The 24,318-nt window shown below is 34.1% G+C and overlaps 3 protein-coding genes across 6 annotated transcripts in view; 2 read left to right on the forward strand and 1 right to left on the reverse strand.

Annotated features, from left to right (window-relative positions):
• Positions 1-24,318, reverse strand: part of LOC127834929 (uncharacterized) — a 438,004-nt gene that overhangs the window by 92,736 nt on the left and 320,950 nt on the right. The gene's annotated exons all lie outside the window — the stretch shown is intronic.
• LOC127835962 (uncharacterized) lies at positions 1,155-7,191 on the forward strand. Its single transcript, XM_052362380.1, has 6 exons — positions 1,155-1,448; positions 2,655-2,835; positions 3,743-3,976; positions 4,301-4,427; positions 5,198-5,407; positions 7,010-7,191. Exons 1-6 carry the CDS (start codon positions 1,438-1,440, stop codon positions 7,189-7,191), a joined length of 945 nt encoding a protein of 314 aa, XP_052218340.1. The 5' UTR covers positions 1,155-1,437.
• LOC127834926 (U2 snRNP-associated SURP motif-containing protein-like) overlaps positions 13,446-24,318 on the forward strand; it is a 36,378-nt gene continuing 25,505 nt past the window's right edge. Inside the window, exons 1-6 of one of the 4 annotated variants that reach the window (XM_052361052.1) lie at positions 13,446-13,567; positions 19,063-19,177; positions 20,477-20,591; positions 21,720-21,835; positions 22,381-22,454; positions 23,847-24,099. In XM_052361052.1, the coding sequence (XP_052217012.1) occupies positions 19,121-19,177; positions 20,477-20,591; positions 21,720-21,835; positions 22,381-22,454; positions 23,847-24,099 (615 nt within the window). In that variant the 5' untranslated portion in view covers positions 13,446-13,567; positions 19,063-19,120. Of the gene's footprint in view, positions 13,568-15,545; positions 15,588-19,062; positions 19,178-20,476; positions 20,592-21,719; positions 21,836-22,380; positions 22,455-23,846; positions 24,100-24,318 lie in introns of those variants that run through there. The other 3 variants (XM_052361054.1, XM_052361056.1, XM_052361053.1) reach the window with 3 other exon arrangements.

Genomic DNA, 24,318 nt, shown 5'->3' on the forward strand with positions numbered 1-24,318 from the left:
GTTACAAAAAACTGTAAAGGCTCCGAAAACAAATTTGGGACCTGAAAGTGAGTCTGAATCAGAAACTGTACTTGATGATGAAGAAAAAAGTAATGACGATCATCATTATTCAAGACCCTTGAATGTTCGTTTAAATACACCATCTAAAAGATTTCAATATTGTCACCCAGTAGAAGATGAGACCGTAGTTGCTGATATTCAGTCAAATTCTGTAAGCGTCCTAATGGTGTTACAAAAAAGACCCGATAATGCAACTCATAATAGGCGTTACTTACCCTTATCAATGTTGTTATGCCATGGAAATAATTCAATATGAATTTAAAACACCAGACATTTTCGATCACACTAGTGCCAGTATGATAAGAATTGTTATTATTATGACTGTATTATGTATATTAAATCAACCATATTATAGTGATAATAACACATAAGGAAGGGTATTAGAAACTACCAGTATTACTAAAACAATGGGTTGCATTATCAGTTTAAATAATTGCATCTAAAATTTATGTTGAAATGCATGATTCTTTATAAGTTTACTGTTTAGTATTATTATGCATGAGTACTCATCTGTTATTGTCCATGGTTTGTTCATTGTTTTCAGACAGTTCCAGAAAACATTGCAAACAAGCAGAGTTCTCGTCCCTTCTTCACCATACACCTCTGAAATGGGCTCAGTGACAAGAATCTTGTCAAAACTAAAAAAAATATTTTATCCTCCTAAATGAGTTTAATATGAATTAAACCTGGCATAAATATACAAATAATTTACCTAAAAAGTTCCAAACTTTGAAATATAATGATTGTATTTACATATTTTATACAAAGACCTATAGATAACATATAGTTATCTATAGGTCTTTGTTTTATACAATAAGTCTATTTTTCTCGTAAATATTTTAAAAGTGTAATATATGACAGCCAAAAATTGCTGAATTCTTCATTTCTGCCCTTGTGTTTCAAGAGAGAATACTTTCCATCCAAATGGAGAGAGATCTGGGTTCATATCCCAGTAGGGGCTTAAGATGATGCATGCAATATTTTGTTGTTTTATTTTCTAATAACAATAAATTAATGATAAAGAAATTAATTTAGTAAGAGTTTTAACATGTACAGAATAATACTATAGTATTCATATAATGAGTGGATTTTAGAATTAATCATGTCTTGAGTTTGTTTGTCATTATGAACATTTTGTCTTATATCAAATTTTTATAAGTGACATAATACTTAAATTTAGATTTGATAAAAGAATATTATGTTTATAATTAGGTGCTACGAAAAGCTGTTCAGGATCTGATTTTGAAGGAGATCGAGGATGAGGTTTTCCTACTTTCATCCAGAAATGTTGCCTTGTCTAGTGTTCTTATTCGATATCGCAGCATTGAAAGCTTGTTTGAGAATGGAGAACATCTGATCAAGGAGATCATTAGTGAAATGTCAGAAAGGTAAACAAATATTAAAATTTTCAATTAATGTTAAGCATGAATTATATTAGATAAAATCTATTCATCCTGTTATTTTGGGTGATTTATTGCACAAAAAGCATGAAAGATCTTTTATACCTGAAAGCTATAACATTTGTTTCAAACTTCCCAATCCTAATACCTAGTTTAATTTTGCCTTAAAACTTATCATTTGCTATGACATGATATTTGATGATTATTTTTTTTTAAATAGTGATTGGAAAATCATGCTCTTTAAATGTAAAAATGAAGAGCTAAAGTTTATGCAATCAAAGTACATGTAATAGGATTAAGACATTTCATGTTTTACTGTCAAGCTGAACACACCACTATATGGTCAGGGTAAACTACATTGATTGCCATGTGAGCTTACCTTACAGTGAGAATAGCTCTATGAGCTATTGGTATTGGGGATATGCACAGTTTTATGCATGACATTTTAATCAGAATGGCAATAGGAAGTCCTCTGCTACTTCATACAATTGTTATTTTTACATATTTGCATACTTCTGTACCTATTTTATTTGTAGCTCACCTGAGCACATAGCGCTCATGAGGATCATTTTGGATACAGTGTTGTCTGTCGTCTGTCTGTGCATGTGTAATGTGCACTAGTTAACTTTTTTGGCATGAACTAATGTCTAGTGGGCCTCTACAAAGATTGTTCAAATTACGAGCCTGGGGCCAAATGTGCAGAGGGGCCCAATGTTATTTTCCCTGTATGTATGTAGTTAAAACTAAAATAATCTGCACATAAACCACAGGCTTACCCTCAGATATTTGGTTTAAACATTGTTTATTTGGCCTCTACAAAGATTGATCAAATAATTGACCTGGGATCAAAATTAGCCCAATTTATTTATTTTTAATTAATTAATTTATTTATTTAATGATTTATTTTTATATATTTATATAATTGCCCTTGGTTTCACTTTTTTACATAATGCTGACTAAGTAAATACTTAAAAAATCTTCTCTGAAACCGCAAGACTTTGAAATAAGACATTTAGCATGAACATCATCCTGTGTGCTAATTTTTCAGAACAATTGCAATATTGAACTAAAAGAAATGTTACCAAAACTTCTGTTGATATTAAATTATTAGTGGAAGCAGAAGAACAATAAGGATAGCAGCAGTGGGTGTTTAACTGCCAATCTTTTTCACATCTTATAGCTTTTATGTTACAGACTTCCATTCTTGTTTCGTATCATGGCAACCATTGCTACTGGGGGCAAGGAGCTGCAAGGGACAAAAATGGCCCCTGTAGCTACAGCATATGCAGTGCTAATGAACGCACATTCTGACAAGTTGTCGGCATGGCATAGGATGACCACCATTGTGGCCATAAAAGGTCATCTGGAAGATTCAGTAAGTGTTTTGATAAGAATTTATAAATGCATTATTTGTTATTCACCTGAGCACAAAGTGCTAAGAGTGAGCTATTGTTACCAGCCTTTGCCAATGGACGTTTTGGTGCATTCCTCAACACGATAACTCCTACTATTTGTAAACCTCAGGAGCAAATGTGTTTTCCTTATATGTTCATAGTGAAATCTTTTAAAATCTCAGAAAGGCCTAGAGCTTAAAAATATGGCATTGAACGCCATCTGGTGAATCTTTACTAAGATTTTTCCATAATTTCACTAGAGTAAAAAGTAGCCGTGCTGTGGGGCCAACATGTTTTCCTTGAATTTATATATTATTCTAACATGGCACGCGACTTATTTCTATAGACAAAGAAATAAATCAAGTGTGGGTTATTCTGCAATAAACTATGGGCAGAGCTTAATGTTTCGAAAATAGTTCCGAATAAAAAAAGAGAGGAATAATTGCAGTAAAATGCACGTGCAAAACCCTGCTCTAAAAGAAATGTAATAAATGTAGCATGTTTATAAATGTAATGAATCAACAAATTGTTTATTTTGTGATAAGTGACATAACCACGCCTGCAAATAATGTTTTTTGTTAAGAAACGTACGGTAATTAAGAAAACATTTATGTTATGTCAGGTTTTTCAGTAGCATCAATAAACGTGAGGTCATATATTTTCTACGATTGTTGTTTTCAATGAAAGTGACGTCATTTGCAAAATATTTATGAATGAAAACAACGTCTTATGTTGGTACAATTCAGTGACGTCACTAAATTGTACTAAGAAGGGCAGAGTATTGCAAAATATAGTTCACTGCACATAATGATAATAAAGCACTTGATAGCTCTGTTTTGTTGATAGGAATTGGATATTGCATTTTATTATATTGCATTGAATGTACAGGCGTTAACAAGATTCAACCGCCTTGGTGTTACCATGTCCACAACAACTAAGCTGCGGTTGTTGGATGAAGCCAGCAGTATCATGGACAAGGGCATCGTAAGCCGATTGCAGAAGTCCCCATTAGTCAAGATAACTGGTGACAACTTGGATATGTACATTAAAACAGGCCAGCAATCTCTAGAGAAGTCAAATAGAGACCTTCATCTGTTTGCCTCTAATGTACTGTTCAACAGGGTACAGTAGCCGGATTACTTTGTACCATAATTACATTGTGTATATATCCTGTTCATTCAGATAAAAATCCAGCCAGTTTGGACTGAGTTTTATGTTATGTAACATAATTAAATAAAAAAAAAATGCATCAAAAGAGTTGTATTATAAATGTCTTATGTGAATTAATGCCATGAACATTACCTGCATTTGGCAGGAGAAATCAATTTAACGAATTGTTATACCAATTTTGACTTGTACTGGTACCCATTCCCAAAGTATTGAAGGAAATTACTGTTGATCATACATGATTATTAGCCGTGAACTTACAAAATGCATCTGTTACAGATTGCCAGTCCAGATAAATACAGTTTGGTGCCCACTCGAACACCACTGACAGATCTGAAGGCAGAAATGTTTCTCCTGAGTGGCAATTACCGGAGTACGCTTGTGAACAGCTACTGTGTAATACTTGGTAATCTGTCCACTATCTTTTTAGTCAAATGGATATATGGCAATGTGGGCATTATGCACGTCATTTCATTTTGTTCATACGTCAAAAATTCTGGTTGCTATGGCAAAATTATTATTTTTTTAATCTGACAATGGTGGAGTCGGTAGTGGACATATATTGCTTGGCAGTTGTCTTGTAATTATTTGTGTTTTTGGTATACTTCTATGCAGATGTAAATAATATTCTAAGCAATTCATTTCATTTTCCATTTTTGGAGCACAGACAAAATTATATTAGGATTTTTTTTAGAAGATTCCAGAATACTTATCAAATATGTTTAAAATGATAGTACATAGCTCTTTTATATGAAAAAAACTGTATTTTTGGCTAAGCAATTTGTCATGAGATCACAATATCATGCTTTTTATGCACCTGAAGGGAGGCATTTTTTTGTTATGCCCCTGAGGGAGGGCATATGGTGATCATACTGTCCAGCCGTCTGTCCGTCACACTTTGCGATTAGGTTTCCAAAAATGCTCATAACTTCTTTCTCGCTTCAGAAAGCAATTTCATTTTTGACTTCTATCAAAGTGTTTATAAGGGACATATATCATCCAATGGTGACAGCTCTTGTTTAAACTGTCTATCGGTCTGTCAGTCAGTATGTATGTCACAATTGTGGGTCATCTTTATATCTTTGTTATTTATGGTTTGATTTAAATACAACTTTATTATTTTGTTTTAAAGATGTTGATAGTGATAACAAATGTTGTTGTGTTTTTTTGTTAAAGGAAGAATTCTTTGTGAGCTAAAAGCTTTCTCTTGGATGGCAAATGCATTGCCAGATCACATTCACCACCCATATCAGCATGAAATGAGTCTGAAGTCAGACATATTCAAGCTGCCAATTATGATGAAAAACGAAGCCAAACATGAAGATTGTGTTGACATTCTGGACACTTATGAGGCAGTTCTCAGTGATTATTATCACAAGGCTTTTGGTAGTAAATTTTGTTTTTTATATGCCTTTTTGAAAAACATACTTATTTTATGATAAACCATGTGTTTTGGCATCCTTTTCTTTGTCCGGAGTATAACTATTAAACTATATGATTTTTTTAAATGTAACTTCATATATGGATAGATCTTATTGAGGTGAAGTGCAGTGTACAAGAAACATAAATATAGGCCCTTTAATACTTGAATTGTCTTCCTTTTTAGCTCATCTATTTTTTGAAAAAAAATTATGAGCTATTGTCATCACCTTGGCGTCGGCGTCCGGTTAAGTTTTGCGTTTAGGTCCACTTTTCTCAAAAAGTATCAATGCTATTGCATTCAAACTTGGTACACTTAATGCCTATCATTAGGGGACAGGGCAGGCAAAGTTAGATAACTCTGGCGTGCATTTTGACAGAATTATGTGCCCTTTTTATATTTAGAAAATTGAAAATTTTGGTTAAGTTTTGTGTTTAAGTCCATTTTATTCCTTAAGTATCAAAGCTTTTGCTTTCATACTTGCAACACTTATTAACTATCATAAGGGGACTGTGCAGGCAAAGTGATGTAACTCTGACTGGCATTTGGACGTAATTATGGGCCCTTTATACTTTGAAAATTTGGTTAAGTTTTGTGTTTTAGTCCACTGTACCCCTAAAGTATCATAGATATTGCTTTCATACTTGGAACACTCGCAAACTATCATAAGGGGACAGTAAAAGGACAAGTTGCATAACTCTGGTTGTCATTTTTACAGAATAATGACCCTTTTTTAACTTAATAACTTTGAATATATGGTTAAATTGTGTGTTTCGATCCACTTTACTTCTTAAGTATCAAGGCTATTGCTTTCAAACTTCAAATACTTTCATGCTATCATGAGGTTACTGTACCTGGCAAGTTAAATTTAACCTTGACCTTTGAATGACTCTCAAGGTCAAATTATTAAATTTTGCTAAAATTGCCATAACTTCATTATTTATGATTAGATTTGATTGATACTTGACAAAACTACTCTTACATGACATACCACAATAGACTCCACCCAAACCATCCCCCCATTTATTTTTATTATTTTATTTTTGCAATACCGTCCAACCATGGCACCCAAGAATCCCCTCCCCCCACCCACCACCCCCGCATTTATTTTTTTTTTTGGCATTTTTTTTCCTGCATTTTTGGAAGATAATGTAATAAATGACCACACCCCCACACTATACACCCCTCTTCACTCCACCCCTCCTGCCCATGTGATTGAAATTGAGATAGGTCCCTTCACCTTTAAAAAGAAAATAGATGAGCGCTCTGCACCCGCAAGGCGGTGCTCTTGTTAATATTTCTTGTCTTATAATAATGGTCAGGGTCACACTAAGACTTATATATTAATTATTAATAGATAATAATCTGGTCCATATATTTGTCAGACATCAATGGAAATAACTTGACAAATATGTGTAATATATCTTAGGCAAAGTATCATCAGTAATTATGACTCATACATGGTCCTTATCTCAAATGTCAAAACACCATCATGAGTCATCCTCTGAAGACAGTTCTTGTGGTGGTTAAAGGTCAGTTCTGTGAGGTCACAATTTTATTATTTTAAGGCTCAGAGGATGTTCTTCACAAGTTTGGTGTCACCGTTGGTGGAGACCAATTGACAAGAGTTCGGCTTGAAGAAGCCAAAAACCTCCGTGCATTGGCTACTACACCCAACAAGCGATTTGAGGACCTGCACCCATTTGTAATTGAGTTGTGGCACACAAAGCAAGATTTTTTGGAGGTTTGACACTTAAGTTTCATTTGCTCAACCTGGAAACATATTGTAACTATTTCATTCTCCCAAACGTCTGCATCTGCCTGGGCCAATGTCATACATAAAAAATCAACTATATTTGTATTTTTTTATTTATGGATATTATCTAAAATGAGACAAAACATAAATTTCTTTAATGTTTTTGTTTAAAAGTATTAGATAATAAATGAAAATAACTTAATTTTCAAAATGTTCCTGCAGTCATTGTTATTAAAATTATGTGCACTTGTCATAGTATTGTTCTGAGAAAATTATTCAAAATCAGTTACAATACTTATGTACTTTTTCATTTCTTTCCCAATTAACATTAAAAAAACACATCTTATAATTAAAAAAAACTAGTTATGAAAAAAATGCATTTACCATAGTATTGCCCGGGGTAGCGATCAACCTCATTTTGACATGAAGAATTTCACTTTGCTAGTGAAGTCTTCATTTCTCAGAAGAGCTTTTCCCCAGGTATTATTAAGTAAAGATTCAGGATGACACATGACTATGGAATATTCTCCCTTACAAAGTTTTTGCTGATCATCTTTGCTGACAACAGACTCATCACCAAAAGGCAAACGGAAAGCTTTAATGTTATGTTCAGCGAGAATCTGCATTTGATCTTGTTGAATAATTGTAAGTGGAGAAACAACTAAAACAACTGCATTGGTTGAACTGGATACAGATGATAAAAGCATTGGCAAACATTGATAAATAAGGCTTTTACCATAGCCAACAGGTAAATTGACAATTACATCTTTATGACACAATATTGTCTGCAAACATTCAATTTGTTTTGTCTTGGGTGTAAATTAATGGAAATAACCTTATATATTGTAAGCAGTCGGGATTTCTTAGAGGTCACTCTACTGTCTTCCAGCTTATTGATATTTTCGATCAAATAGCTCGTTCTCTTGTGATAAAACAGTTACTTGTATGGTTTTTGTGATATTTCCAAGGCATTTGACCGCGTATGGCATCAAGGCTTCTTATTCAAACTTTATTAACTTAAAGACGATAGTCCCGTTTCAATGTGTCCGCCATGTTGATTACCGTTACGCGTCATGGGAAAACGAAATTCATTTTTTCAATATTGTTTATTTTTTTATGTTTTACATAACCACCTTCATTTTTTTACATAAACAAACTTTTTACAAAGTGGTAGTTTGTAAAAATGGATAGAGAGTTTTCCAAGTTCTAACCGAACTCAAAAAAGTATTTGTCGGATCCTCTATGTCCAATGTGTTGCAAGTAAAAGCTGGCGTTCCTCAAGGCTCCGTCCTTGGTCCGTTATTTTTTTATAATTTACGTTAATGACATTGTCAACAAGCAAATTCGTTGAATTGATATCCCCCGCCATTATACTTTCGACACAAAAGTATTCTGGACGGATGGACAAGGCCAATGTCCATCATCCTCTTATCCGTATGTATTCTCATACCAAGTTTCAATGAAATCAGTCAAGGCACTTCCAATATATGGCTTCGGACACACAAAAAAGCATTCTTTCAAGATACAAAGGGCCATAACTCCGTTATTATCCGATGGTGTACAATGCCATTTGGTGTGCATTATCCTCTTATCCATATATATACTCATACCGAGTTTCAATAAAATCCGTCAAAGCACTTCCAAGATATGGCTCCGGACACACAAAAAGCATTTTTTCAAGATACAAAGGGCCATAACTCCGTTGTTATTTTATTAGTACATCCGATGGTGTACAATGCCATTTGGCGTGCATCACCCTCTTATCTATATACAAACTCATACCAAGTTTCAATGAAATCCGCCAAAGCACTTCCAAGATATGGCTCCGGACACAAAAGTGCCGGACGGACGGACGAAAGGACGGAAAGACGGACGGAAGGACGGACAACGCCAAAACAATATCCCTCCGCCTATGGCGGGGGATAATAATCTTCTTAGCATCACCCGTTTGTTCGCAGACGATACGTCTTTATCTTGTACGACATCTAATTTAAGGTAGTGCACCTCTAATGATTTCCCGCGATTTCATCGAAGGTTGAAGAGCCTACTATTAGGTGCCGTAGCCTAGTGGTTAAGGCGATAGACTAGAAATCTTTTGGGATATTCCCGCGCAGGTTCGAATCCTGCCGACGACGTATACTTTTTTGCGACGCGTTTTATTTATTTTCTAACGAAATTTGATTTAATATGGCATATAAGCTATATTTATTGTTAAATATGTTGCAATTTTTATGCACATTTTTCAATTATTAAAATTAAAACAACGTTATGGCGAAATTGGGTGATTTACTGTTGAAAATACGAACCGTGCATGTTGCATTTTTATTTTTATTTCAAAAAGTAAACGGTAAATCTGTCTAGTTCTTGGTATTTTTGCTGTATATAGTGTTTCTATAAAAACTAAGTTTAAAATATGACTTAAATGATACTATTTTGAACTTTATGACACTTTGTTTTTAACCGACCCAATTTTTACTTGGCTGAAATCACTTACATTTCATGGTGCTCTTCCATAGATAAAAATTTGTAAAAAATAAATGTCTGTAAAAGAATACTTATTTCGTCTTGTTTAAACTTTAAACACCTTTACAGCATCTGTACACACCAACTGCATGCCCATATTTGGAAATTTGAATGAATTATGGAACTTTTATATACCCCAGGGGTGAAAATGAACTGGACAAAAGCCGAGCGTGGGGGTGGTTTTGAAAAAATCGGTATATTTTTTTTAAAAGCATGGAAAGCCTACCTACAAATTTGCATGTAGTTCAGTGAAATGATGCTGATTAAGAAAATAATAAATTAGATTATATTTGGATATGTGCCCATTAGAGGTGCACTACCTTAAGTGATCTTGAGGGTGTAGTGAATCATGATTTACATCAGATAAACTTGTGGGCCAAAAAACAGGCTGGTTCACTTCAATCCAAACGGAAGCAATTTTATTTACAACCCCAAAAAAATGTTCGATTTCCTCAACTTTCCTTTGATAACATTCCGGTTAATTTTGTTGAAAGTCATAAACATCTTGGTCTAACTTTAGGACATGACGGCAAATGTCATGATCATATTAATAACATTCTGAAACCGGCATCGAAAGTACTGGGAATAATGAGGTCTCTTAAATTTAAAAGTTTCCAGAAAAAGCTTAAACACTATATATGTCACTCATTTGCGCCCAATGTGTTCACCAGAATATAGAATAGGTGAATACTCAATGCATAATTACATTCCGAAGGCTTATTTCAAGCGATGTTTAAAATCATATTGCATTATAATGTCGATGAAAAATAAATGGTCCAAAACTTAAGAAAATTCTCCGCCCCAAACTAAATATATTTTATTGTTTATATGAGGATTACAATAAATATCCTGGAGACAATACATATGTGCTTGTTTTGTTTTTAAAAATCAGAGAAATCTCTACGACTTAAGTGTTATATAGGCCCCTACAGTAGTATGAAATTAATTAATGATTATCCATTTATATGCAGATGGAAATGTGCCGTAGAATATGTATCTCAAAACAGGTATCTTAGTACAATATATAAAATACAATACTCACAACTTTTAACTTCTGCATTTTTAGATACAAACAATTCAGCAACTTAAACACAAACATACACTTTATCAACACAAGAACAAAATGTACAAATTGAGGCTTAATGTATAATGAACTATTGTGGTTACAATCAAACGTAGGGATTTGTTAACATCAAAATACATGATTTAACAACATATGCATTTATTGTATATTATTGTATTGGTGGTGAACGGTGAACATAAAAAAACGACAAACAAACGTAAAATTCACACAAATTAAACCTGAATGTAACAGATAATGATGGTCAGTTTTTTCTTCGTACTTTTCAGAGGTTTATAATTTTAATAATTAATCCATAACGCAATAATTTGGGATAATGAAAGCTTATTTTAACTAGATATATACATTTTAACAAAATGTACATTTACACATACTTATTAGAAATACATGTGTTTTAAACATACAATTAAGAAAATGAAAAACATCCCAGATATAAAAAGCAGATTAATTGTTACAATTAGAATTGTAACGCTGATTTATTTTTATAATAAATGATAATAATTGTAAGGCTCATTTATTTTCTATAATACAAGACAGTAAAAGGATAGCAGAAAAAAAAGTATATTGCAACCATAGTGCGCATACATATATGCATACACATAGAACACTACAGTCTTAATAATTATTCACCTATATATAGGTTAATATTGGGGGGAAAACAATCATTTAGTCTAGACAAACTGGAGTGTTAAATAGCAATACAATGGGTATACGTGTATTATTTTACTGTATTGATGTTAATGAATATTTAAACAGTTGTTGACTTAAATGTATAGACAGATTTGTCAAATGGTCGAATTTTGCGACATCTGTAACGAGTATAATGTAATTAATATAAACATGCATGCAGCTTAAACATTGTCAAGCATATATAGATAATATTAGCAAGTGCTTTGTTTGATAAATTTGTAGAATACCACTATTATTTCTGTTTAAATTTTAATAGTGCACGGACAGCAGGAAGATAATATACCTTAATGCACTACAAATTATGCAACAACAATTCATTCCACACAATTGACCTATTATGTACGTATCTAGGAAACACAAATGGTCATCAAAAATATACTATGGTATAAAATTGAAATACACACAGTATTAAACACAATCTCATCATATATATTATTTAGAGTTCAAATTTGTTTAGTAATAACGTCAATTATAGTGCAACTTGTACTATCGAAATTTTCTGCACAAATACATGTAGCTTGATAATATAGTTTGTTCTCTAACCACTCTTTACTAAGGCATTTATAACATATAATATTATAATAGTGTAATAGAAATCCATATTTTCGACGACATATTCCATTTAAATTTTCGGGGCTTTTATTAAATGTATGTGCTTTGAACATATGTATAAACAATGTGTATTAAATTATATTTACAAGACAAGCAAGTCAACGTAACTTCTACTTCTACCGGTTGACGACCACAATCAACTCGTTGATTATCATGTCGTTGTGTGGGTGTTGAAGAACAGCTGCAATATAAAAGATTAAAAGTCCAGAGTTCTTTACGGTTTAGTTAAAGTGTTTGGCCAATTGAGCTTTGAAGCACTCAATTGACCCCGCAGATACTATGTCTGGCGGCAGCTTGTTCCAATCGCTGATGGTCCTCAGGAAGAATGAGTTGAGTCTGTAGTCATTTTTACATTTGGAAGGTTTTTTCATGCATGCCGCGGGTGAGTCTTCTTGGTGGTATTAAACGATGTTCTTTATTGATGGCAACTTTATCGTTTTCGATTTTGTATAGCATTGAAAGTCTGGCTTCCTTCCTCCTTGTCTTGAGGAATTTCCAATTTAGTTGTTCCAACATGTCAGTAACGCTTGATGGCGCCCCTCCTTTGCACCATCTCAATTTTTTTCAATGTCTACTTTCGTGTATGGGTCCCAGGCAGTTCCTGAATACTCAACACATGGTCTAACTATTGATTTGAATGTCTTTTCTTTCAGCGATGTTGAGGCTGTGTTTAGGTTTTCGTTTAAGGAATCCAATTTGGCTATTAGCTTTCGCACAGATGTTAGCGATGTGGCGAGTCCATCGGAGCTCTGATGTGATGGTTACACCTATATATTTAACACTTTCGACAGATTCTAGTATATGCCCATGGAGTGTGTAGTTTTATTAAATGGGATGATGTTTTTCATGTTAGATATAACTTAGCATTTTTCTGGATAGAAAACCATCTTCCAACGTTTTTCCCAGTCAGCAAGTAAGTTCAAGTCTCTTAAATTTGTAGTGTTTCGACATCAGCTGTACAAGTTATTGTTAAGTAAACTATTGTATCGTCCGCGAAGTGCCTAATTTTTTACGTTAGATTTTCTGGGAGAGTGTTAATGTAAAACAGAAATAGTGACGGGGAGATTGCTGAGCCTTGGGGGGTTCCGGAATCAACTGTTACACTTCAGATCTTTCGCCTTCCACGACTACTGTTTGTGATCTTTTTAATGTTCTGTTTACTTTTAAGACTTCTGATTAAACATGCGTCAAACATGCTTATAGAGATAAACATGCACGCTGTCATGATATTACCAGGCCTTACATCAAAAACGAATGCCCCGTCGTGGGCACTAGGCAGACGTGTTTCGTATCAACAACCCGTTTTTATATATCCCTAATACCGTTTTGACCTAATTGTCACGTGACTTTTTGTAAGATGGCGACGCGAGGCAATGTTGCGCTTGCAAAGTTAAAGTTTTCTGTATTAGTTCAGTAGCGCTGTCATATGTAGTTGTTTATATAGTTTTCTATGTGAAGGTAGAGGTATGGAAGTCGCTATTATTTGGATAAGCTAATAACAAACACATATATTGTATACTTCATCGAAACAAGACATGTTCATTGAACTGTTTTAGAAAACCACTTGTAAAAGGTTGATATAGCTGTTCATTTGTTAAGTTTGTGTCACAAATAACAAAATTATACGTTGTTAATATTGAAAGACCTATTAAAAATTAGTTGTGAAACTGAAGCAGTAGATGTTACTGTCTCTATATATTTTCTGTGTTTTACAGATGGTTCTATTCCTGTGGAATGTTTCCATTTGTTATGAATTTGTGAAGCAACAAAGCTGATGTTTCTACTTCTTAAATACACTGCAACATAATCAAAATTAGGCTGCTACCTGGATGCTTCAGTTAATGGCTTAAATTAAGTCTGAAAATTGTAATTGTATGGGCACTTTACAAACTGTGCACGTCCAGTAGCAGTATGACAATCCAGATTAACACTCTTATCTAATTTACAAGACCAACAAGACAGAAAATCCAGTCTTTTAATTCACATTGCCAAAACAGGGGTCGATCTGCAATATTTGGGGCCGAAAAAATTCTGCCCCATTTCCCCTGTCAAAAAGTATATATTTTCCCCCCATTTCAATAAAAATTCCCCCTTGGTATCAAATAATAATATTCTTAGTGCTGTGTAACCTTTCCGCTCACCTGCTTACACTGGAATCGGTTTCTGATTCAATAACAACACGTGATGTAAAATACAGCATAAACGAAAATAGCCAAAGGGCCAGTGATTATTCGGGAACCAAAGCTTATATTTGGATACATTTGGTCTTTTTTAACCAGGTTTTCCGAAGGAAAAAACTGGTTATTAGATTGGCGAATGCGGGCGGGCTGGCTGGCTGGCGGGCTGGCTGGCTGGCTGGCTGGCGGGCTGGCGGAATAAGCTTGTCCGGGCCATAACTATGTCGTTCATTGTCAGATTTTAAAATCATTTGGCACATTTGTTCACCATCATTGGACGGTGTGTCGCGCGAAATAATTACGTTGATATCTCCAAGGTCAAGGTCACACTTTGAGTTCAAAGGTCAAAAATGGCCATAAATGAGCTTGTCCGAGCCATAACTATGTCGTTCATCGTCAGATTTTAAAATCATTTGGCACATTTGTTCACCATCATTGGACGGTGTGTCGCGCGAAATAATTACGTCGATATCTCCAAGGTCAAGGTCACACTTTGAGTTCAAAGGTAAAAAATGGCCATAAATGAGCTTGTCCTGGCCATAACTATGTCATTCATTGTGAGATTTTAAAATCATTTGGCACATTTGTTCACCATCATGGGACGGTGTGTCCCACGAAAGAATCACGTCAATATCTCCAATGTCAAGGTCGCCACGACTAAAAATAGATTTAAAAAAAAAAAAAAAAAATTACAAAGGGGGTTAATTTTTTTTGGTCATTTCAAAAGTTCAGTTTGAGTTTTCTCCCTTTATCAGATTTTTTTTTCACAATGAAAACCTGGTTTTGTGACAATTTTGTCCCTTGTTTGTCATGTCTCATAATAAAAAATCATATAGAAAGAAAAATAAAAAAACAATTTCTTACTCGTGCAAGAAAATTGAAATTTTATTGAACCAGAAAATGTTTAGTCAGATTCAAAGTACCGGTAATGAAATCGACAATGAGACAGAACTTCACAAAACAAATGAAAATCAACAATGTGTCGATACCTCCACGTTGTTACCGCTTTCAACATGTAATGAAAACAACGAGACACTGTCTCATACTGAAATTGACACCCAAACAATTATCGATTCTTCAATGTCATTACCCCACCCACCATGTAATGAATTGAAATGTTTTAAAATGTATTGACAGTTAGAAGTCAAGATAATAAAAACCAATAAATGATGTAAAAGGTATATATTTTGTATTCATATATTAATTGGTGAAAAATCCCCCATTTTAAACAAACAACGCTTATTTTCCCTCATCTGAGGGTACAGGTACTGTTCCCCCAGACTAGGCAGAGACCCCTGCAAAATTAGGTAAATCAGATTATTTTTATTCTGCCCACATTGCATCTGTGAACAATCACAAAGGTTTCCTCTTAAAAACCTCCAAAAATTCTCAAAAACATAGGTGCATTAAATTAGGGTGGAAACCAGAACCTTGGTGGTGACAAAATAAAATAATTTTTAAAAGCATATGATCGTTTTTAATATGTTTAATCAGGGCTCTCGGAATTGCTTAATTATGCGTATTTATATGCATAAATTTGAAAAAGAACGCATGTTCCAAACCAATAGGAGAGTCCCTGGTACGTTTTTTGCAATAAAAATGTATAAAAAATATCGAAAATTGCGTCATATCAAGCCGCTGAAATGTATCGAAATTGTCCGCCATTCAAATCCGGACTGGTTTTCAATTTGGTTTCATTGTCAGCATAAGCATTGAAACAAAAAGCGAAACCCGGTCTGCACAATAGTAAGCGACCACGCGTGATCTTTTTTGTTATGGAAGCGCGCATGCTAGCTGGGCAAATCAATATCAAGCTCGCTTACACCTGAGATAACTTTGTTGAATGAAATGTCAGAATGGGTGGAGCTAACGGTTCATAATCCGAGTTAGACGCAATACTGTAAAACCATTAAATTTCGTGTGGTACGAATTTTCGTGGATTTCGTTGGTCCGCTGAACCACTAATTCAAGTACCAGCGATTATTTATACATTTTTAATCTGAAATCGGACATTTCGGAATGTCATTATAAGTACGGCAAACATTGTGGTATGATAATTAAATGATTTTCTCTTATCGTGACACTATACTATTTCGCTAATGATTGTTTTCTCATCTTGGAGGCGAAAGTGAAATTCTGCGATATGGATTGTAACGCGTAATTGTAACAGGGCCACAATTTGTGTCGTTTGAGCATACAGAGAGTAGTCCGAAATTCCTTACACAGAACAGTGCTACATCCTTTGAATTGAGCACATACGCAGTGATGTAGCAAAAATTCAGAGGTTGTATCTCGAATCAGCTTATTAAATATTCGAAAATATTCATGCGTGTCTGTTGGCGTTATGTAAAAGTCACTAAGATGAAAACTGAGTAAAACAGCTACCCTTAAAGGCGCATTAGTGCTCTATACCTATGTTTATGTCAGCGTTGTTGACACCTTGTGAACTGCTCGGGTAACAAGTAAAGCATTAACAGCAATGTTTATATAATTTTATTCCTCCATATACAAGATACGAAGATAATTGTATATTTTGAAATTGTATATGGTGTCAAAAATCAAAAGTTTTGGACACGGAACTTTCCTTATAAATTTATATTTTTGGTGAGATAGTCATTTGATATTAGAAAAAATATTCCTCTAATATGATGGAGACTGCAAGTTTTCTTTATACATGTATTAAGTTCTCATTACCATTTTCATCATACTTCAGGGCTCGAAATTAACACCCGCACACTCGCAAAATGCGAGTGAAAAATACCGATTGCAAGTTAAGTTTTAAGCCACTAGTAATTTTTTGCGAGTAAAGAAATAGTGAAAAAAAAACAGTAATATTGCTAAATGCGTTTGACATCCTGAACGCTAAACCATAGGTCATAGAACATCCTAATACCCGTATGCGGAAGCGCGCACCTTGTATATAGACCAGTATACTTATAGTACAGATACGAGGATGGTATTGGTACAAAGAACGTTAAACAGTCGACTTATTCACATGTGTTCATTGAACTTGAACAGACATGGCGTCGAAGCGAAAAATAACTAGTTTCTTTTTGCCCACAGATGGAAATAACAATACGAAAGATAAAGCAAAGTTAACTGTTGAATAAAAAAACAAAATTTAATTATGTTTCCAGCAAAATTTGCGAGAATGTTTTTGATTTTGCGAGTTGGTATTAAAGCTGCTCGCAATGTTTTGCAAGTAGAAAAAAAAGTTAAATTCGAGCCCTGATACTTTCTATGCTTTCAGAACTTCCAAAAAGCATGTTGTTTTTATTTTGTCTTAGTTATTTCTATGAAATAATAAGGATGATAAAAAGTGCACACAAAACTCGACCCGTGATGGTGCGCTATGACACACACTTTATTAAGTTAAATGGCGTGTGTTCATTTCAAACTTGCAATTGATTTTGAAAAATGAATTGCGTGTTAAATTATGCAATAGCGAACATCTTCAGTGCCTTCAGCGCTTTGATTCCTTTTGGACTCCTACTTTTTCTTTTTGGACTCTTACTTTTTCCAAGGAAGGAGTCCAAGGACTCCTGTTTTAAAATCCTAGCGAGAGCCCTGTGTTACTAGTACATAAGGTTTTTAAGCAATTTCTATACATTTGTCATTGAAATTTTCCAACATATCATAAATTTCTAAGAATATATATATTTGTGTTTACCAACTAAAGGGGTAGGATTTCAAGAAAACCACATAGAATCAGAATACAGCACCGTCACGCCACCATGCATTTTATCTCTAGATCTTTTCCCGCAAGTGATTTCATGCTGAGTATTTAAAGAGACCTTTAAAGGTACTGTCAACCACAACCTGTCAACCACAACCTGTCAACCACAACCTGTCAACCACAACGACAGAGAAAAGTGGTAAAATACAGTGTTTTTGTACAATTATTGGTTTATATTGATTAAAATATCACGACTGGTATATTAAATTACTTGAAAAAAGTTGTTAAGTTTTCATATTTTCTGTATATTTAGTAATAAATTTACTGGGTATGTCTACCAGGTAACTACCAGTTAACTATAAATAACGCCAGTAGATTGATCATCATCGACACGTGACAAACCCAGAAATGCAAATTTTGCATGCGTAGTGAATTGTATATATTTTATATATAAAATGATCAATCTACTTGCGTTATTTATAGTGTGTAAATCGTTGTTACCTATTTTATTGCCGAATACACAATGTATACTGAAAATATGAATTTTTTCAAGTAATGTAATATACCAGTCATGATATTTTATAATTTTAATCAATATAAATTAACAATTGTAAAAAAATACAGTATTTTAGAACTTTTATTATTTCGTCATTCCTGGTTTACAGTCCCTTTAACGCATTGGCAAATTGACAAAATTGAAGAAAAAAAATGTTTCAGATTGGCACTGTTTTGTTGTACTTATGATAATTGCGAGGAAACAGGAATGCTGAACATTTACCATGCTTTAAAATGTCCATTATATGCATCTTTTGACGATTTAAAATCCTGAAAATTATAAAATGTTACAAAGGCCCAAAGATTGAATAATTTGGAGACATCTGTTGTTATAGTTACATGTATATTGTGTGGCACAATGAGGATTGCTTATATAAAGTATAAAATAAACAGTCATTGTATGAGCATTGATGGCATATGAGGTTTATTTATCAATTAAAAGCATTTAATGACAAACTTCAGTACATGCCAAAATCTGTGAAAACGTCCCTTTAATTTTTTTTTTCATTTCTTTTAAATTTAATACAACAAACTCCACTTTTCTGTTTCAGTATTGACATATCATGTTCTAAGGACCTTGAAGTGCAAATTTAAATAGAAGAAATCAAAATGATCTTGGCAAAGAAAGGGTTATCCAAGCGTGAACAGGAGGAGATGCGGAAGAAGGTATATATCATCTTCATTGGATTGTCCATGCGTTTTTCCGTTTTTTGAAGCCTCCTTTGGTCCCTAAATTTGTGAAAAATAATTTGAGACATTTTCAAAATTGTGAACAAATAAGTTGCAAACTTTTCAAAATTGTGAGCATTGAGGAGAAACTTTTTATATTGCGGCAATTTGAGTTGCAAACTTCTCAAAATTGAGAAAATTTAATATGCAAAATTCTCAAAATTGTGAAATTTTAGTTGCAAACTTCTTATTCGTGTAATTGTGAAAGCAGCCATTTCTTAAGAGGGACATAAGCCCTGTATTTTAACAGAAGAGTGCTGCTTTAAACATCATTTAAATCATGTCCAGATTCATTCTTGCCCTGTAACACCCTGTAAAACGCCATTGTACCAATTCACAAAATTGTTTTAAATTCTGACCTCAGAGAAATCTGTCATGCATTCTAATTATTGTTCTGCCCATTCCCAATCTCAAATGACTGCCCAAAATTAATAAAATTCAGAACTAATAGTCTAAAAAAATTCATGTTTAATTAAATCAAACATTTTGTTCATCACTGTAAGTTGAAAGCAATTAAGATAATAAATACAATATTGCAAATCTTTTATTCTTAATTAAAAAAATATTTTGTAGCAAAAAAAGCAACAACACCAAATTCCCAAATTTAGTCCCAATCCAAAGGACCCTGAACACTTTTCCAAACAGGTGGAAAAACACACTGGACTGCAAAGGCACTAACAAACATTTGTAAAATACATTTCATTGTATTATGTGCTGAGTTATTTTCCTTTATTAATTAGAATGCAAGTATTTTAACAAAACATTAAACTTACATCATGGTCTTAAAACCCACTTGAAAGATCTGTTATAATCCCCTGCCTAAATGAAGAGAGATATACATATAGCAACACAATGGTAGGCCTGAATGAAGAGGGATATACATATAGCAACACAATGGTAGGGATCATTCCATTGATGCATGCTCATGTGTTTTCTTGTCGTCCATCACATCTGTAAATGATTTCAATAAAAAAATATTGTGGTTTGTTAAAAAACTTGACTGCAACTTGCAAGGTGTTACGGCAGTTTTCCTTATAAGTCTATTGTGAAACCTAGTGATCACTACCTGCTAAGAACAGTTTAGTATTTTGTGGTCCTTAAGCCCTATTGTTATGGAGTTGTTTCCATTTGGTTAAAATTACATATAAAAGCTTCTGTGCTCAACAAATGCCATTGCTTAATGTACACTTTTGAAAACAATTCTTTGACAGCCTCTTTCTCTTTGTCATGTTACAGCAAGACCAGGTTGCAGCTGCCGCTGTCTATGAGGAGTTTGTGGCGTCATTTGCAGAGGCCAGCAAGCAAGGGAAGACATGGGTGAAAGGAGAGACAGTGAACGCTCCAGACAAGGGTAAGCTTATATGTGCATACTGGGGGCTTTTCTCACCGTGGTGAGATTGGGTCCTTTGTGTGTTGGGGGTGGAGGGTAGAACGAGAAAAGTCAGGGGAAGATCATAGTAAGAAAATGCAGAATTGAATACTTCTGCACACATGCTTGAACCCATTTATGCCTAGTGGACTCTCCCATCCTTCTAAATTGGATCAATTTATTTCCAAAATTATGGATGTCTAGAATATTTGTTTCTATATTTAGAATATTTCTTACAGAAATTCCTTAAAGCATCATGTGGCGTCTCATCTCAGTCTACACTGTTTGCCAAGGCCTTTTTCCAAGATGCTAGGCATAAATGGGTTAAGAAGAATCTTTATTACTTGAAAGGTTTTTGTTTTGAATGGGGTTGGGGGGAGCTAAAAATACATATTATTGATATGTTTTTATTAAAACACCAATTTTATACTAAATGCGGTACAAACCATGTACATTATAATAATTATATTGGTACCTCGCTCTGGGAAAACAGTGTTTAATGGGTAAAGTGTCATGACCAGCTCAAGATAAGGATTTTGTTGAAATGGTATGTTACCCCCTGATATTATTGTTAAAGCGTATTTTAATCCTTTGTTTCAGCCATAAAGGGTACTTCTATTTCCACAGATAACTTACATATTACATGGCGCGTTTAATCTAGAAATATTATTTGTTATTTATGTTCATAAATGCAAAGAAGTTAAAATGATGATATGAACAGACTTTCTTTAAAACATTCCCGCAAGAGCCGCTGGTCGCTTAAAACGTCCCTTTTTAACCACAAACATGATGGGCTGCCATTTTGATTACAAGCTTGTTTACTTTTGATTCAAAGGTTAACTTACACTAAAAACTCAACTGGATTATTGGTTAAACTTGTTACGCATTTGTATTGCGTAACGTTACGTACCGGGTTGATTTTTAATGCGTTTTTTTTTTTTTTTTAATTCGTAAATACGCAGATACATGTACGAATCTTATCTGGAGCTATGGTCATGACAGAAAAGCCTATGCAGTCAGCACAGGCTAATCTGGAATGGGACTAGACACATGCATCAAGCCCAGTGTTCCCTGAAAGAGGCACCTGTTTTGATATTCTCAACATTTCAGCTGCCAAGGCAGACAAAGGTCGCCTGTACAAGCCCACATCCAAGCTGGCTGAGCTGGCATCCACATTCCAGTCAACAAAGGAGCTGAAGGAAGAACCAATACAGCATATACCACCTGTAAGTCTGTTGGAGAACAACATGTAACTTTTGTTAATGTTTTACATACATGTAGGTTAAATGGTTAAGAGTCAATTTCGGTATGCATAGTTTGAATTCATTGTTTTTTATGGAGTTGAGGCCCTAGCATTCAAATATTTGAGAAAGAAGATTGTTTGATAACAAAATTTTGGTATGACTTTCATGTGATGTGACTGATCAGGGAATTGTGTATGTTGGGGTTAGTTAATTTTGGGTAAGGGGGGCTTGGGTACTGGGTCTGGGGCGATAACATTTAAAGGGATAAGTTAATTTTGGGGAAAAATTAAATGATGTTAAAAAAAAATCAGAGGGTATGTGACCTATATTCAGCTACAGAAAAAGAACATAAAAGTCATACAATGTTTGGGAATATATGCATTATCATTATTTGTATATTTAAAAGCTCATGGTTTATATACAGAATTCATTATATTGCTTGATAAAGAACGTGTTAGTTATTTCATATGTTAATCACTTAAATGAAAAGATAATTGATCAATAATGATATTGTTTGTGGTAAGCAGAAAGTCCTGTTAAAGAAGAAAACAGAAGACAAGAAAAAGAGCAATTTAGAAATGTTTAAAGAGGAACTGAAGCGGTGAGTCCCCATATCTACTTTTCTTTAGTAATTTTAAAGTTGTTTTTTCTCTTGATGTTTGTTCTTATGCTTTTATAGCAGCAATACATATTTTTATGCCCCCGGATGGAATGATCGTGTGTATATTGTTTTTGGCCTGTCTGTCTGTAATTGTATGTGTCTCTGTCTGACATTGTGTGTGCCTGTCCAAAAACTTAACCTTGGTCATAACTTTTGAAATATTGAAGATAGTAGCTTGACATTTGGCATGCATGTGTATCTCATGGAGCTGCACATTTTTAGTGGTGAAAGGTCAAGGTCATCGTTTAAGGTCAAAGGTCAAATATAATTATGGCTTCAAAGCAGCGCAATATGGGACATTGTGTTTGTGACAAAAACATCTCTTGTTTACGTTGTTTAATGCAGAATGTCATTGTAAATGAGTTATAGCAAGAGAGAGAGAGTGTAAATGACCACCAAAAATGTATTTTCTAAAAGAAGTTTCTGTTTATGACATCTTTGACTTATTGGGCCATGGAGCCATATAAAAAAAGCTCTTTAAGAATATTTATGTTAACAAATTAATCTTTAGTGAAGGTTAAAGGGGCCTTTTCACAGATTTTGGCATGTTTTGAAGTTTGTCATTAAATGCTTTATATTGATAAATGTAAGCATTGGATATTAAAAGCTCCAGTAAAAAAATCAAGAATAAAATTAAAAAAAGAAAAAAAGGTAACCCTCAGCAGGACTCAAACCACTGACCTCTGAAGTCCTGTAGTAAAAAGTCTACGGCTTAGACCTCTCAACCATCCTTCCGGATACAATATTAAACGTATTTTATACTTTATATAAGCAATCCTCGTACTTTCGCGTTGCAACGCTTTATAATTTTTGGGTTTTTAAATCGTCAAAAGATGCATATAATGGCTATTTTAGAGCATGGTATATGTTCAGTATTACTGTTTCCTCACAAATATCGTAACTAAAACGAAAATTTGCGGATCTGAAACAACTTTTTTGAATTTTGTCAATTTACCCAAACGTGAAAAGGCCCCTTTAAGGGAAATATTACAATTCAGTAAACCTCAAAAATTCAATATTGTGCGATTTGAAATGTGCCATACATGTTACAGTAAGCAATTGAAGACAAAGTCATTTTTAATTGAACTAATAACAGAAACAGGGTTTTATTATCTCCATTCAGCTAAATTCCAGCTTTTAAATATAAAGCTAATATTTTAACATACTTTTTAACTTTGCTGCATCTGTATACAAATGAAGAGTTTAGTTGAACCTTGTAAGGGGGTAAGGCATTTCCCTCACATGAGGTGGTGCTTAAATAAGCCACTGAGAAATGAGTTATTTTTATATCCTTATGGATGTAGGTTCATAGTTTTTGTAACTGATATCTAGAATACAAGAGGAACGAGAAGAGAGACACAAGCTGAAGCGTGATATCAGAGGTGGTGACAGCGGCGCTACCCGGTTTGGTCGGGGAGATCCGATAGGCGGAATAGCCGTGTTCCCAGAAACCGACGACGACAGGAAATCTCGGTTCGAGAGCGACCTGGACTTGTCGGGATCGATGGGTAGTGGGCTTGGAATGTACGATCTGACGACGGATGAGACATCTACAAATATATACATCTCTAGTATTAATCCAAAAGTAAGCCTTGAAAGTTGTTTACGTTTGTGTATATTTGGTTTTGTTGTAACTACAAATTTGGCTCAGTTGATCATTTTCAGCTTAGTTCTACTTAAAAGTACCCTGTCTACTCTTTAAGTATGCTACAAAGTACTCGGGTAAAGGAAAAGTACAAAAAAGTACCTTGGAGTATGACCAGGTGTCTTTAAGCATACTTTCTGTACCCAGTGTAAATTGCAA

The sequence above is a fragment of the Dreissena polymorpha genome, chromosome 6, assembly GCF_020536995.1.
Source record: "Dreissena polymorpha isolate Duluth1 chromosome 6, UMN_Dpol_1.0, whole genome shotgun sequence".
NCBI classification, from domain to species: Eukaryota; Metazoa; Mollusca; class Bivalvia; order Myida; family Dreissenidae; genus Dreissena; species Dreissena polymorpha.

Excerpts from the sequence above, each read along its gene's own strand:
- LOC127835962 (XM_052362380.1), top strand. Across the intron at positions 2,836-3,742 it reads AAGGTCATCTGGAAGATTCA|GCGTTAACAAGATTCAACCG; the intron begins GTAAGTGTTTTG and ends TTGAATGTACAG. Across the intron at positions 5,408-7,009 it reads TTATTATCACAAGGCTTTTG|GCTCAGAGGATGTTCTTCAC; the intron begins GTAGTAAATTTT and ends TATTATTTTAAG.